General features: G+C 45.3%; 1 protein-coding gene across 6 annotated transcripts in view; it reads right to left on the reverse strand.

Moving 5' to 3' along the window:
- The window catches only part of LOC124003385 (ERC protein 2-like), a 74,378-nt gene that overhangs the window by 18,255 nt on the left and 39,608 nt on the right, over positions 1 to 16,515 (reverse strand). For 5 of the 6 annotated variants that reach the window (XM_046311590.1, XM_046311588.1, XM_046311586.1 and 2 more), the window contains 6 exons: positions 16,169 to 16,336; positions 15,413 to 15,580; positions 13,219 to 13,356; positions 12,982 to 13,122; positions 12,622 to 12,762; positions 7,170 to 7,205 (listed from right to left, as the gene is read on the reverse strand). In XM_046311590.1, the coding sequence (XP_046167546.1) occupies positions 7,170 to 7,205; positions 12,622 to 12,762; positions 12,982 to 13,122; positions 13,219 to 13,356; positions 15,413 to 15,580; positions 16,169 to 16,336 (792 nt within the window). The remainder of the gene's footprint in view (positions 1 to 7,169; positions 7,206 to 12,621; positions 12,763 to 12,981; positions 13,123 to 13,218; positions 13,357 to 15,412; positions 15,581 to 16,168; positions 16,337 to 16,515) is intronic. The other variant, XM_046311591.1, reaches the window with a different exon arrangement.

Below are 16,515 nucleotides of genomic sequence, written 5' to 3' on the forward strand. Positions count from 1 at the left end.
GGAGTCAGCTTAATCTGGGTTGGGGGAAACTGGCCCTGCGTGTACAGGACGGACTAGGGCCTGTATACACAAAGCATCTCAGAGTAGGAGTGCTGATCTAGGCTCCTCACCTGTCTATACGATCTTATTCCTTATGATCTCAAAGGTTAAACTGATCACAGATATCCTACTCTGGGACGCTTTGGGAATTTAGGCCCTGGTTATAATCACTAGGTATAATCACTGTCATCTCTCCTCTCTTATCCCTCCGGATAATCACACGGTATCACCTGTGGTGTGTCCAAGTCACTGAACTAGGATAGGGTTTTGACCATCATACAGTACAAGTTGAACAGCTCGAGTCCTCTTCTAAACACACAAAACAGATCAGAAGTAGACCTCTGAGACATCATATGGCCACGCTGACAGTCACAGACCCAACACAAGAGCTAATGCAACGAGAGAGCATACTGTATCCAGACAAACATACGCCACCACAGTAAGCCACTTCAACCACTGCCAACGTTAAAAGGGCAACATTACGCCTCTATTGAATTGACCACTTATCAACGTGTAGACAGTGAAGCGAGCCAAACAGTGACGATAAAACAAAGCATGCGATACTCAGGAGGACCAATCACAGCATGCAAAAGCAAGTCCAACGCGGCAGGGAAGACAGTCTTTGCAATGCTTTCCCCATGAAGAGAGTCGGGTCAATCCAGCAGTGACAGCAAGTGACATATTTCAAGCATGAGGAGTAAGGTCAGAACTAATCGTTTGGGGGAATCTAATGCTCTTAGCTGCGGGTGAGGTTTTGGTGCGTACCTCTAACTGACATGAGAATTGAGAGTGAATCCCGAATGGCACCCTATTTACCCTACCCTATAGGCCCTGGTCAACGGTAGTGCCGTATAGGGAAAGGGTGCTGTTTGGAACACACAGTATGCACGGCCTATTGCTACGCTAACATTGGTTAGTTATTAAATTGAAGTTTGTTTAAACAGAGTTGTACAGAGCTGATGGATATCTTGGTATCTTACTATTAATCATAAGTCAAGATGACAGATTGTCACGCCTTGGTCATTGTATCTTGTGTTTTTGTTTATTGTTTGGGTAGGCCAGGGTGTGACATGGGTTTATATGTTGTATTTCGTATTGGGGTTTGTATTAATTGGGAGTGTGTATTATTAGGGGTGTGTCTAGTTAGGCTTGGCTGCCTGAGGCGATTCCTAATTGGAGTCAGCTGATTCTCGTTGTCTCGGATTGGGAACCGTATTTAGGCAGCCTGAGTGCGCGTTGTATTTCGTGGGTGATTGTACCTGTCTCTGTGTTAGTCACCAGATAGGCTGTAATTAGTTTCACTCGTTTGTTGTTTTTGTATTTTCAGTTATTTCATGTACAGCATTTTCTTCATTAAAAGTCATGAGTAACCTACACGCTGCATTTCGGTCTGACTCTCTACAAACAACAGACGAACAACATTACAGAATCACCCACCACCATTCACAGACCGAGCAGCGTGTGAACTGGCAGGATCTGAAGGAGGAGGTTATGGACAACAGAAGCAAGGAGTATACTACGTGGGAGGAAATCGACAGGTGGGCGGCCGACCCAGAGCGAGTGCAGGAGCCCGCCTGGGATTCCCTACAGCAATGCGAAGAGGGCTATACACGGATGGAATCGAAAAGGAAAGCATGGCTATACAGAGCGAAAACCGTAGGTAACGGGGGAAAGCGCAGAGAGAGAGTGGCAGAGTCAGGAGTCAGACCTGAGCCTACTCTCCCTGTTAATTGTGAGGAGCAGCAATATGAGGACTTCTGGTCTTGGGAGATGATATTAGACGGAAAAGGACCCTGGGCGCAGCCGGGAGAATATCGCCGTCCCAAGGAGGAAATAGAAGTAGCTAAAGCGGAGAGGCGCGAGTATGAGGAGGCAGCACTGCGACGCGGTTGGAAACCGGAAAGTCACCCCAAAAAATGTATTGGGAGGAGCTAAAAGGGAGAATAGTTATGCCAGGTAGGAAACCTGCGCATACTCCCTGTGCTCACCGTTGGGCTAGAGAGACCGGGCAGGCACCGTGTTATGCTATGGAGCGCACGGTGTTTCCAGTGCGGGTGCAGAGCCAGCTGCGACTCATACCAGCCCTTCCTATTGGCCGGGCTAGAGTGGGCATCGAGCCAGGTAAGCTTGGGCAGGCTCGGTGCTCAAGAGCTCCAGTGCGCCTGCTCGGTCCGGTCTATCCAGAGCCACCTCTACACACCAGTCCTCCGGTAGCAGCTCCCCGCACCAGGCTTCCTGTGCGTGTCCTCGCGCCAGTACCACCAGTTCCAGCACCACGCACCAGGCCTCCAGTGCGCCTCGCCTGTTCAGCACAGCCAGTGCTTTTCTCCCCTCCTGTGCTATCGGAGTCTCCAGCCTGTTTAGCGCAGCCAAAGCCTTTCTCCTCTCCTGTGCTGCCGGAGTCTCCTGTCTGTCAGCGCCACCAGTGCTACCAGTCGGCCCAGCGCGTCCAGTGCGCCTCGCCTGTTCAGCGCAGCCAGAGCCTTTCTCCTCTCCTGCGCTGTTGGAGTCTCCCGCCTGTTTAGCGCAGCCAGAGCCTTTCTCCTCTCCTGCGCTGCCGGAGTCTCCTGTCTGCCCAGCGCCGCCAGTCGGCCCAGCGTCACCAGTCTGCCAGGATCCACCAGAAGTGCCAGTCTGCCAGGATCCGCCAGAAGTGCCAGTCTGCCAAGATCTTCTAGATCGGCCAGACAACCTGAATCATCCAGGTCCACCAGCCAGCCAGGATTTACCGGAGCCTACTACCTGCCTGAGCTTCCTCTCAGTACTGAGCTTCCTTTCAGTACTAGGCTTCCTCTCTGTACTGGGCTCCCTCTCAGTACCGGGCTTCCCCTCAGTACTGGGCTGCTTCGGTCCCGGGCTGCCCCTATGTCCCGGGCTGCCCCTCTGTCCCGAGATGCCCCTCTGTCCTGAGATGCCCCTCTGTCCTGAGCTGCCCCTCTGTCCCGAGCTGCCCCTCTGTCCCGAACTGCCCCTCTGTCCCGAGCTGCCCCTCTGTCCCGAGCTGCCCCTCTCTCCCGAGCTGCCCCTCTGTCCCGAGCTGCCCCTCTGTCCCGAGCTGCCCCTCAGTTATGTGGGGATCAGGGTGAGGACTATTAGGCCATGGTCGGCGGAGAAGGTGGATTATCCTAGGATGCGAAGGGGAGGAACTAGGACATTTATGGAGTGGGGTCCACGTCCCGAGCCAGAACCGCCACCATGGACAGACGCCCACCCGGACCCTCCCTATGCTCTTGAGGTGCGTCCCGGAGTCCGCACCTTAGGGGGGGGTTCTGTCACGCCTTGGTCATTGTATCTTGTGTTTTTGTTTATTGTTTGGGTAGGCCAGGGTGTGACATGGGTTTATATGTTGTATTTCGTATTGGGGTTTGTATTAATTGGGAGTGTGTATTATTAGGGGTGTGTCTAGTTAGGCTTGGCTGCCTGAGGCGATTCCTAATTGGAGTCAGCTGATTCTCGTTGTCTCGGATTGGGAACTGTATTTAGGCAGCCTGAGTGCGCGTTGTATTTCGTGGGTGATTGTACCTGTCTCTGTGTTAGTCACCAGATAGGCTGTAATTAGTTTCACTCGTTTGTTGTTTTTGTATTTTCAGTTATTTCATGTACAGCATTTTCTTCATTAAAAGTCATGAGTAACCTACACGCTGCATTTCGGTCTGACTCTCTACAAACAACAGACGAACAACATTACACAGATGTGAGAACACGATAGAAGAAGAAGAAACTGTCCATAACTTTCAGCTAATTCTCTATTTATTTTTTTTGTCGCTAGGACTATTTGTAAGAAAATCACATTATACCACCATTGCACTGGTCTTAAACAATTACTTCTTACAGAGACCAAGGGTCGAGCATGGCGAGCATTAGTTGTTGATCTTGTTGTTGTTGATGTGCCTAACTGATGGACAGAGAGACTACCTTTTAATGGTTGTGAGAGCTTCAAGTTCCTTGGTGTCCACATCACCAACAAACTAACATGGTCCAAGCACAGTCCCCTCCGGAGACTATTTATATATTTGACATGGGTCCTCAGATCCTCAAAAGGTTCTACAGCTGGTAGAATGGCAACTGCCTGGTAATGGCAACTGCTCGGCCTCCGACCGCAAAGCACTACCGAGGGTAATGTGAACCGCCCAGTACATCACTGGGGCCAAGCTTCCTGCCATCCGGGACCGCTACGCCGGGAGGTGTCAGAGGAAGGCCCTGAAAATTGTCAAAGACTCCAGCTACCCCTAGTCATAGACTGTTCTCTCTGCTACTGCACGGCAAGCGGTGCCGGCATGCCTAGTCTAAGTCTAAGAGGCTTCTAAACAGCTTCTACTTCCAAGCCATAAGACTCCTGAACATCTAGTCAAATGGCCACCCAAACTATTTGCATTGTCCCCCTCCCCCCTCCACACCACTGCCACTCTCTGTTGTCATCTATGCATAGTCACTTTAATAACTTTAATAACTCTACCTACATGTACATACTACCTCGACTAACCAGTGCCCCGCACATTGACTCTGTACCGGCACCCCCTGTATATATTGTTACTTATCACTGCTGCTCTTTAATCACTTGTTACTTTTATCTCCTATTCTTTTCCGTCTTTTTTGAAACTGCACTGTTGGTTAGGGGCTCGTAAGGAAGCATTTCACTGTAAGGTCTACTACACCTGTTGTATTCGGTGCATGTGATGAATACAATTGAATTATTTGATTTGATTTGCTTGACTCCCGTGGTATTGACGCATTTACAGAAATCCAGTCAGGTGTATTTTGTGTCTTTTGGCGAATGCGTTTTAATGATCTAAAGTTGCACTGTTGCAACTGCATGTAAACACACAGTCCAGATCAAAGTGAATGATGGTAGGCCTGTTTGCACAAAGGCCTACTGTAGCTCTGATCTGCGTAGAATCCGGTCCTGGACGAGACAGATGTTTTTATTCGGTTTTATTTACTGCTGTCTCTGTTAATTGTCCAAATGCACGGCCGCTTTCCCCACTCTATGTTACTATAGAGTTTTCACAAACGCCTTAGTATACAGTTGAAGTCGGAAGTTTACATATACTTAGGTTTGAGTCATTATTCAAATTCATTTTTCAACCACTCCTCAAATTTCTTGTTAACAAACTATAGTTTTGGCAAGTCGGTTAGGACATCTACTTCGTGCATGACACAAGTAATTTTTCCAACAATTGTTTACAGACACATTATTTCACTTATAATTCACAGTATCACAATTCCAGTGGGTCAGAAGTTTACATACACTAAGTTGACTGTGCCTTTAAACAGCTTGGAAAATTCCAGAAAATTATGTCATGGCTTTAGAAGCTTCTGAAAGGCTAATTTACATAATTTGAGTCAATTGGAGGTGTATCTGTGGATGTATTTCAAGGCCGACCTTCAACCTCAGCTATTTTTTGCTTGACATCATGGGAAAATCAAAAGAAATCAGCCAAAACTTCAGAACAAAAAAATTGTAGACCTCCACAAGTCTGGTTCATCCTTAGGAGCAAATTCCAAACGCCCGAAGGTACCATGTTCATCTGTACAAACAATAGTACGCAAGAAAAAATACCATGGGACCATGCAGCCGTCATACCGCTCAGGAAGGAGACGCGTTCTGTCTCCAAGAGATGAATGTACATTGGTGCAAAAAGTGCAAATCAATCCCAGAACAACAGCAAAGGACTTTGTGAAGATGCTGGAGGAAACAGGTACAACAATATTTTTATCCACAGTAAAACGAGTGCTATATCGACATAACCTGAAAGGTCGCTCAGTAAGGAAGAAGCAACTGCTCCAAAACCACCATAAAAAAGCCAGACTATGGCTTGCAACTGCATATGGGGACAAAGATTGTACTTTTTGGAGAAATGTCCTCTGGTCTGATGAAACAAAAATAGAACTGTTTGGGCATAATGACCATCGTTATGTTTGGAGGAAAAAGGGGGAGGCTTGCAAGCCAAAAAACACCATCCGAACCGTGAAGCACGGGGGTGGCAGCATCATGTTGTGGGGGTGCTTTGCTGCAGGAGGGACTGGTGCACTTCACAAAATAGATGGCATCATGAGGCAGGACAATTATGTGGATATATTGAAGCAACATCTCAAGACATCAGTCGGGAAGTTAAAGCTTGGTTACAAATGAGTCTTCCAAATGGACAATGACCCCAAGCATACTTCCAAAGTTGTGGCAAAATGGCTTAAGGACAACAAAGTCAAGGTATTGGAGTGGCCATCACAAAGCGCTGACCTCAATCCCATAGAAAATGTGTGGGCGGAACTGAAAAAGCGTGTGCAAGCAAGGAGGCCTGACCTGACTCAGTTACACCAGCTCTGTCAGGAGGAATGGGCCAAATTTCACTCAACTTATTGTGGGGAAGCTTGTGGAAGACTACCCGAAACATTTGACCCAAGATAAACAATTTAAAGGTATTGCTACCAAATACTAATTGAGTGTATGTAAACTTCTGACCCACTGGGAATGTGATGAAAGAAATAAAAGCTGAAAGAAATCATTCTCTCTATTATTATTCTGACATTTCACATTCTTAAAATAAAGTGGTGATCCTAACTGACAGTCAGGAATTGTGAAAAATTGAGTTTAAATGTATTTGGCTAAGGTGTATGTAAACTTCCAACTTTAACTGTATGTAATTCCCAAACATTCAAAGATTTCATGAACATTTGAAAATGACCATATCTAAGTGCTCGCTTGTCAGAAAATGTTTTTAAACGTGTCATATTCTTCCTGGGGGTGTATTTGAACTGATTTGAATACGATTTCATGTTGCTAAAATGCTGTCAGTTTTACTTTAATGTCAAGCTCACCAAGAAGAGCGGCGAATATCCAACTCCAAAAAAAACATATATTTTTTTACATGAATATTAAATGCCTAACTCATAATATGAGTGTAGTTGGAAAGCTAAATCATACTCATTAAGTGCAAAGGTCAACATGCATACTACATGATGTGAAAGATACACCAGTGACAGTGTAACTGGGTCCATGTGACCATGACATGATCCCCCACAAGTTAGATAGCACGTTCCAGGATATTGAGGTGGATTTTGGTGGGCGGAAGGTGTCCTCATGCTTTCAATATGTGCCACCACAGAGAGCTCCGGGGCGGAGAAGGACTTACAGGGTTGTTCATCTGACTGAACAGCTGCTCTGCTTGCTACATTGCAAAGGAAAGTGGTGAAGGGGGGGGCGGGGGAAACGAGGTGGGGGGGGAGACCCGGGGAAGATAGCATTAGCATGTAGCTCCATTAGCCAGAGGAGAGTGGAAACAGCAGGATCAGGGTAGAACAGACTAGCCTGGTGCCAGATCTGTTTGTGCTCTCTCGTAAACTCCTATATGGTCAATGTCATTCCAAACAGAAAATGACCAAGGGAGTTGGCGAGACAGCACAAACTGTTCCTGGACCAGGCTAAGAACAGACATGTTACATGTTAAATGTTACATGTTAAAGCAGTATCAATACAGAGAACACCTTTACTGTATATGTTGAACAGTATGTTGAGACCATAGAAACAGAATTACACACAATATGGCCGCCGGTCCAACCATCGTGGAACATTGACTTGAAAGGGGATTCCCGTTCTAGTAATTCTATTTCTATGGTTGAGACAGCCAGGACCACTGGAGAGGAACAGAGGGAGGAGGAGGACACAGTATGGGTGGTTATGGGACAGAGAGACACATGGGGGAGATCTGATGGACATCTTTGCTCCCCATCTCGGTGGTTCTACGGTGTTGTAGGATCCTTATCTGAACGTTATTAACTCTGATCCAGTTTCCGCATTCTATCACTATAGGAATTTATATGAACAGGTGTTTGTTGTCACTGATGAGAGGGTTTAAACAAGCAGCATATTCAAATGAGGGATTGGACATTTTCACAATGTTGCTGGAGCGTTGTGTATGTGTGTGCTAATAGTAGCAGCAGCAGCATTGTGAAAAGGGTGTGTGTTGGCAGGGACTGGGGTATATATCAGACATGCTTATTAGTAGAGAATGCTTCAAAGTTATCCTCCATGACAGATAAAACATGGCAGGTTTTACCACACTCAAGTCCAGTAAACCAGCAGGGATAGCACATATAACCAGATGTAAACCAGCAGGGATAGCACATATAACCAGATGTAAACCAGCAGGGATAGCACATATAACCAGATGTAAACCAGCAGGGGTAGCACATATAACCAGATGTAAACCAGCAGGGATAGCACATATAACCAGATGTAAACCAGCAGGGATAGCACATATAACCAGATGTAAACCAGCAGGGATAGCACATATAACCAGATGTAAACCAGCAGGGATAGCACATATAACCAGATGTAAACCAGCAGGGATAGCACATATAACCAGATGTAAACCAGCAGTGATAGCACATATAACCAGATGTAAACCAGCAGGGATAGCACATATAACCAGATGTAAACCAGCAGGGATAGCACATATAACCAGATGTAAACCAGCAGTGATAGCACATATAACCAGATGTAAACCAGCAGGGATAGCACATATAACCATATGTGAACCAGCAGGGATAGCACATATAACCAGATGTAAACCAGCAGGGATAGCATATATAACCAGATGTAAACCAGCAGGGATAGCACATATAACCAGATGTGAACTAGCAGGGATAGCACATATAACCAGATGTAAACCAGCAGGGATAGCACATATAACCATATGTGAACCAGCAGGGATAGCACATATAACCAGATGTGAACTAGCAGGGATAGTACATATAACCAGATGTAAACCAGCAGGGATAGCACATATAACCAGATGTAAACCAGCAGGGATAGCACATATAACCAGATGTGAACTAGCAGGGATAGCACATATAACCAGATGTAAACCAGCAGGGATAGCACATATAACCAGATGTGAACTAGCAGGGATAGCACATATAACCAGATGTAAACCAGCAGGGATAGCACATATAACCAGATGTGAACTAGCAGGGATAGCACATATAACCAGATGTAAACCAGCAGGGATAGCACATATAACCAGATGTAAACCAGCAGGGATAGCACATATAACCATATGTGAACCAGCAGGGATAGCACATATAACCAGATGTAAACCAGCAGGGATAGCATATATAACCAGATGTAACCAGCAGGGATAGCACATATAACCAGATGTGAACTAGCAGGGATAGCACATATAACCAGATGTAAACCAGCAGGGATAGCACATATAACCAGATGTGAACTAGCAGGGATAGCACATATAACCAGATGTAAACCAGCAGGGATAGCACATATAACCAGATGTGAACCAGCAGGGATAGCACATATAACCAGATGTAAACCAGCAGGGATAGCACATATAACCAGATGTGAACCAGCAGGGATAGCACATATAACCAGATGTAAACCAGCAGGGATAGCACATATAACCAGATGTAAACCAGCAGGGATAGCACATATAACCAGATGTAAACCAAAATGGTCTTGATTGAGGATGATGTTGTTGTGTTATACAGTAGCAATTAAGATTAGTGAAGCACTTTTTCCATAATTGGATATGCTTGAATAATAAGTGATTTAAAGGGGAAATTGAGTATTTTCCAACTTAATGTTAGATGGTTCCTAATAGTGAATGTCGTCTATGGGCCAGGGGAATCTGTAATCCATGGTTCGGTTTTCTTTAAAAAGCCACTACAAACGTACACTGACTGGGCCACAGCTAGCGAAATCAAATAGAATGGATGTGATAGGGGCAACTGTGCAATACTGAACATCACCTTTAGTGTGACTATCCCTACCAGCTGGACTTGATGCATGGTCAATTAAAAGTCTTCATCAGATGTACAGGCATAACACTGTCTACATACTGCAGGTTTAGATTGAATTGTAAGAATGCAACCGAAGAGAAGAGGAGATTATGATGGTATAAAAGGGATCTCTTCCACTTGGTTCACTGAACCATTTAACCATTTACTGGCAGAACTGTGCACAATGGACTTTAGTTTCGCTCAAATATCAAACACAAGTCAGCTTTTGTGCCTAACAATGTTCATTTAACTCCTTGTCATCGCTTTAACAGGGATTCTAACAGTGATTTTAACTGTGACGGACTTCAACATTGAGGCCGTCCCAAATGAGTTGTTCAGGTTGTCATCGCTAGTTTATATAATAAACATCAATGTACACCAGCGGAGGATGCTGAGGAGAGAACAGCTCATAATAATGGCTGGAATGGAGCGAATGGAATGTTATCAAACACATGGAAACCAGGTGTTTGGCGTATTTGATACCATTCCACTAATTCCGCCCCAGCCATTACTATGAGCTCGAACTCCCAAGATAAGTTGCCGCCAACCTCCTGTGCTGCACACTGTAAAAAGTGGGACGGCACTGCTGTTCATCTGAAGTGCTTTTTCTGATTGGTGTGGTCCAAAATGTCACTTTGGGTCGTTATTTTTGTACTTTTTACCCCCTTTCTCTCCCCAATTGGTAGTTACAGTCTTGTCCCATCGCTGCAACTCTCGTACGGACTCGGGAGAGGCGAAGGTCGAGTGCCGTGCGTCCTCCGAAACATAACCCTGCTAAGCCGCACTGCTTCTTGACACGCTGATCGCTTAACCCAGAAGCCTAGCGCACCGATGTGTCATAGGAAACACCATACAATTGGCGGCCCGAAGTCAGCGCGCACGCGCCCGGACCGCCAAGCTCATGGGTCCCCACGATCGCGACACACCCGGTCTGTAGTGACACCACCTCAAGCACTGCGGTGCGGTGCCGTAGACCACGGCGCCACTCGGGAGGCCCACCGCTCAACCTATTCTGTTCAATTTGTCCGAAATCAAATAACAATTTTGACAGATCACTGGGATTTATTTAATTGAATGAAAGCTTCTAAATTGCTTTCAACACCTCATGCCCAATCGCACTACATTATCGGTGGGTGCAATATAGAGGCAGCAATCTGTCAGAAGAGTTGTGGGCGTGGCCTATTGTGGGCGTGACTTTACGTTTGTTATTTTTGCCCACCCGTGAAAGTGAATATCATTACATGAATGTTCACTGCCGGCACTGAATCTTAAACGATATCTGCATAAGTACTGTGATACTAAAGAACCTGGAAAGGTTTCTATTGGTGAGTTGGTCACTATTTGGTTGTAATGTGAAAATCTTATGAAAATAAAGTGTTTGGGGTCATTGTTTCATGTTATGGAACCAAGATAATACCTTGATGAACAGGAAATTGATTTAATTGCTTGTAACACAATTTCAGATATTTGGATAGGGAATTCCAATGTGACAAATCTACTCGGTACAACATATTAAAATGGGTTGTATATACATTGCATTCGGAAAGTATTCAGACCGCTTGACTTTTTCCACATTTTGTTACGTTACAGCCTTATTCAAAAACCTTTTTTTAAAGGCTCAACATTCTACACACAATACCCCATAATGACAAAGCAAAAACAGGTTTTTAGATATTTTTGCAAAAATATATAAATATATATAAATGTTTTTAAATACTTTATTTACATAAGTATTCAGACCATTTGCTATGAGACAAAATTGAGCTCAGGTGCACCCTGTTTCTATTGATCATCCTTGAGATGTTTTTAGAACTTGATTGGAGTCCACCTGTGCTAAACTCAATTGATTGGACATGATTTGGAAAGACACAAACCTTTCTATATAAGGTCCCACAGTTGACAGTGCATGTCAGTACAAAAACCAAGCTATGAGGTTGAAGGATTATGTCGAGGCACAGATCTGGGGAAGGGTACTAAAACAGAGGAAACCTGGCATCATTCCTACGGTGACACATGGTGGTGGCAGCATCAGGCTGTGGGGATGTTTTTCAGCGGCACCTACTGGGAGACTAGTCAGGATCGAGGGAAAGATGAACGGAGCAAAGTACAGAGAGATCCTTTTTTTGAAAACCTGGATCTCAGACTGGGGCAAAGGTTCACCTTCCAACAGGACATCGACCCTAAGCACACAGCCAAGAATGGGAGAAACTCCCCAATTACAGGTGTGCCAAGCTTGTAGCGTCATACCCAAGAAGACTCAAGGCTGTAATCACTGCCAAAGGTTCTTCAACAAAGTACCGAGTATATGGTCTGAATACTTAAGTAAATGTGATATTTCTGTTTTTATTTGTAATAAATTTGCAAAGATTTCGAAAAACCTGTTTTTGTATTATCATTATGGGGTATTGTGTGTAGATTGATGAGTGGAAAAAACAATTTAATCTATTTTAGAAAAAGGCCGTAACATAACAAAATGTGGAAAAGGTCAAGGGGCCTAAATACTTTCTGCAAGCAATGTATATTAATTTACATTTATGTTATTTATTAAGTTTAATCAAAGGGGGGAAAGTAATTTGAGTGTTGCAAGAAATAGGTTTCAACTTGAAATCTAGCTTTGTTAACGATCCAATCTAACAATTGGTATTGAATCATCCATTTGGTTTCAACAAATGTCATCTAGTTGTAATCAGTTTAAGAAGAGTCATTCATTTAGAGTGCATCTTTGAATCCCAGCCATGGAAACCCAAATTCCATGAACACTTTTAAATGATGAAGTGTTAGGAGACCTACCTTCTGTAACTGTGTCTCCAACTTACTACACTCCTCTTTCTTCTGCTCGATGGCCATCTCCAGAGACTTGAGCTTGGACTCCTTCTTCAGGCTGGAGGAGGCCAGGGATGTGGCGTGCTCCTTTAAGTCAATGAGACTGGACTACATGGGGACAAACAGGAACAGCGAGGACAGTCAGTACCAGACCAGGAGGCACAGCACAGTAGAAAAATAAAGAACAGGCCAAATTGGGTCATACTTCCAGAGAGAACAGCATCCCATGTATTTGAAATGCCTTTGTGTTTTTATGCATGCCCAGAGCCGCAACAAAAAATGTACCCCATGGGGATAATACAATCAATTATCTTATTTTACACTGACCTCCTTCTCTGTTAATTCCAGCTGCAGGGTGTTGACCTTCTCCTTGAGGTCCTTGTTCTCCTTCTTATAAGACTCCACTTCATCCATCCTCTCGTTGTCCTCCCTCGCTCTCTGCTCCTTCAGTCTCTCTATAATACGCTCCTTAAGAGACACACACACATGGACATTAGTTCAAAGTTCATTGTTTGGGTTCTGGTTTTAAGTCCTCCGGGTGTAAAGCTCTGGGTCTTTCTGTACCTTTTCAGAGAGTGCCTCCTCCAGGGTGGCCAGGGCCGTGTCAGTGTTACTGGAGTCAGTCTGTAGGGACTTCACCCTGTCCTTCAGGTTCCCCAACTGCTTGTCCTTATCACGCAGCTGCTCCTGCAGATTCTCAATCTGGGCGAGAGGAGGACGGAGGGTGGGAATTAGCATGAGGTCAAAAGAACTGTAGATAGAGAAACTGCATTAAAAGCTAGGAGTGTGAGTTAGGTGTTAGTGTGTGTGATGTTTGCAGGGTAATTGTGTCTCCTTAAAGGGACGTCTGGAAGAGGAAACTTTATTATTTTAGCAAAATACATCAAATACAGTCTGATCTCATCTAGTAGAAGCTTTTTAAGATTGGCTGGTATTTGGGAGAGAGAGAGAGAGAGAGAGAGAGAGAGAGAGAGAGAGAGAGAGAGAGAGAGAGAGAGAGAGAAAGAGAGAGGTCAGAGAGAGAGAGAAAGTGAGGAGGTCAGGGTGAGAGAGTAACACACTATATTTATAGCACACACTAGAGAAAGTGTGTGTGTGTGTGTGTGCGTGCGTGCGTGCGTGCCTGTGCATGGAGAGGGTAAGAGCGAGAGAAGCAAGGTAAGGGGAGGAGAGAAGACAGAGTAGTGTGCTTCGACGGCTACGTGTAGTGTCTGTTTTCACATGGGACTATAAAGGTTACAGAGAAACATATGGTAGAAGGTTATGAGCTCGTTGTTGTTGAGCAAGACAAGCAGAGAGATAGTTAGATGTCTCTCAAAGATAGTAAGAAATAAAACAAGATAGTCTAGCCAGAGAGAAAGAAAGAGAAAGAGGGATATCTGAGAAAGAAAGATCAAAAATATAAAGAGACGGTGAGAGACACAGTGCACTGACAGAGTAGAGAAACATCAGAAGAAGAGAAGAGGAGAGACACAGTGCACTGACAGAGTAGAGATCAGAAGAAGAGAAGAGGAGAGACACAGTGCACTGACAGAGTAGAGAAACATCAGAAGAAGAGAAGAGGAGAGACACAGTGCACTGACAGAGTAGAGAAACATCAGAAGAAGAGAAGAGGAGAGACACAGTGCACTGACAGAGTAGAGAAACATCAGAAGAAGAGAAGAGGAGAGACACAGTGCACTGACAGAGTAGAGAAACATCAGAAGAAGAGAAGAGGAGAGACACAGTGCACTGACAGAGTACAGATCAGAAGAAGAGAAGAGGAGAGACACAGTGCACTGACAGAGTAGAGAAACATCAGAAGAAGAAATATAAGCAATATATAAACATATAATAAATATATAATATATAATATAAATATATATATAAAGTGAAGAGAGAGAGATGGAGAGAGAAAGAGAGAGAGAGAGAGAGAGAGAGAGAGAGAGAGAGAGAGAGAGAGAGAGAGAGAGAGAGAGAGACAGAGAGAATGAGGAGGTCAGGGTGAGAGTAACACACTATATTTATAGCACACACTAGAGTGTGTGTGTGTGTGTGTGTGTGTGTGTGTGTGTGTGTGTGTGTGTGTGTGTGTGCGTGCGTGCGTGCGTGCGTGCGTGCGTGCGTGCGTGCGTGCGTGCGTGCGTGCGTGCGTGTGTGTGTGTGTGTGTGTGTTTGTGCTCGCTTCGTATCCTCAGAGACCAACCAGCTCAGGGATGCATCCCAAAGGGCTCTGGTCAAAAGTAGTGCAATGTATTGTGAATATGATGTCATTAGGGAAGCAGCCCGGGTCTCAGGAATAAGACAGGGAACCAAACGTTCATACAACCTAACCTAACCTAACCTATAACCACACACAGCAAGCTCTCATTTAGGTTCTACATTATGTAACAATTCTGATCAATTCTTCTCAATCCAGAGGTGAGTTTTCTTGTAAACCTAAGTCTACAAGTGTATCCCTTTATCCAGTGTTTCCCTCATATTTGCTCTTAGGCGAGTCGCTGAGGCCCCCGAGTCAGCATCCGTTACCAGTATTTCTACTACCAAACATGTTATGCCTAAAAGCTTTTAGCGTGGAACAGCAGAGCTAGGCGGTCCCATCTATAGTTCGGTAAGCAATGGTAGGAGAACACAGTGTTGGTCAGAGATGTGTTTTTTTTTACCCATTTATTAAACAAACTTGTGAGCATGCCTAGGCTACCCTTAACTACTTTCCATCTAAATACACCCTTGACACTTAAACCCATTATCCCCTGACCCTTAACCCTTGACCCCTAACCTTCTTCTGCAGGACGTTGATCTTCCTCTCCTTGACCTCCAGCATGTCCTTCATGTCACGGATCTCTCCGGCCAGCGTGCCCTTCTCCTCCGTCAGGTCCTGCAGCTGCTTGGTCTTCTTGTTCAGGAAGGACTCCTTCTCCTCCAGACGCAGGCGCAGGGCGTCCACCTGGGAGGGGGAACGGTCATAGGTCAAATGTCACAGTTCGGAGGTCAAATTCCATCAAATGTGTTTTATAAAGCCCTTTTTACGTCAGCAGTTGACACAAAGTGCTTTTCCAGTGACCTGGCATAAACCCTGAATTGCACAGTTCAACTTATTATTATTGTCAAATTGAAGAACTAGAATTCTCTCCGAGATGCTTGGCATTTGCAATACAAGCTTCATGCTCCACTAAAGGGTAGAAAGCAAGAGGGGAGGGGGTATGTAAGTGTATGCAGCAGAATACAGGGAGACGGTGATACAGTGTTTCCTTAAATGTGTAAAAAAAACAGTGTACAAGGGACCAACATACATCTGGTGTATCAATGAATACAAGGAGATTCTGTGCACATCCGGGAGTGTATCTTACTGTAAGCATGTAGGCGTCTTCGTTAGGCATACTGTATGTGTGTGTGGGGGCATGTGTGTGTGTGTGTTTTGTATGCATGCACGTGCGTGTGTTCATATGCGTGTGTGCAGGAATGTGTGTGTGGGCTTATGTGTGCACACGGGTGTGTTCATATATGCATGCGTGTGTGTGTGTGCTGTAGCCACCTCTGTCTGCAGAATGGCGGCGCGCTGCTCCTTGGCAGTGAGGGACTCTTTGAGCACTTCTATGTGCTGTTTGCAGTCCGAGTTCTGGTTGTTCAGGGTCTCCAGCTTGGTCTGCAGGGCCAGCAGCTCAGACTCCTTCTTAGACAGCTCCTGCTTCAGCTGGTCAATCTGTCGGGGGGGGGGGGGGCAGGCAGGCACGCACGCACGCACGCACGCACGCACACACACACACACACACACACACACACACACACACGAAGGCAGGCAGGCACGCAGGCAGGCACACACACACACACACGCAGGCAGGCACGCACGCACGCACGCACACACACACACACACACACACA

The sequence above is a fragment of the Oncorhynchus gorbuscha genome, linkage group LG18, assembly GCF_021184085.1.
Source record: "Oncorhynchus gorbuscha isolate QuinsamMale2020 ecotype Even-year linkage group LG18, OgorEven_v1.0, whole genome shotgun sequence".
In the NCBI taxonomy this organism is placed as follows: Eukaryota; Metazoa; Chordata; class Actinopteri; order Salmoniformes; family Salmonidae; genus Oncorhynchus; species Oncorhynchus gorbuscha.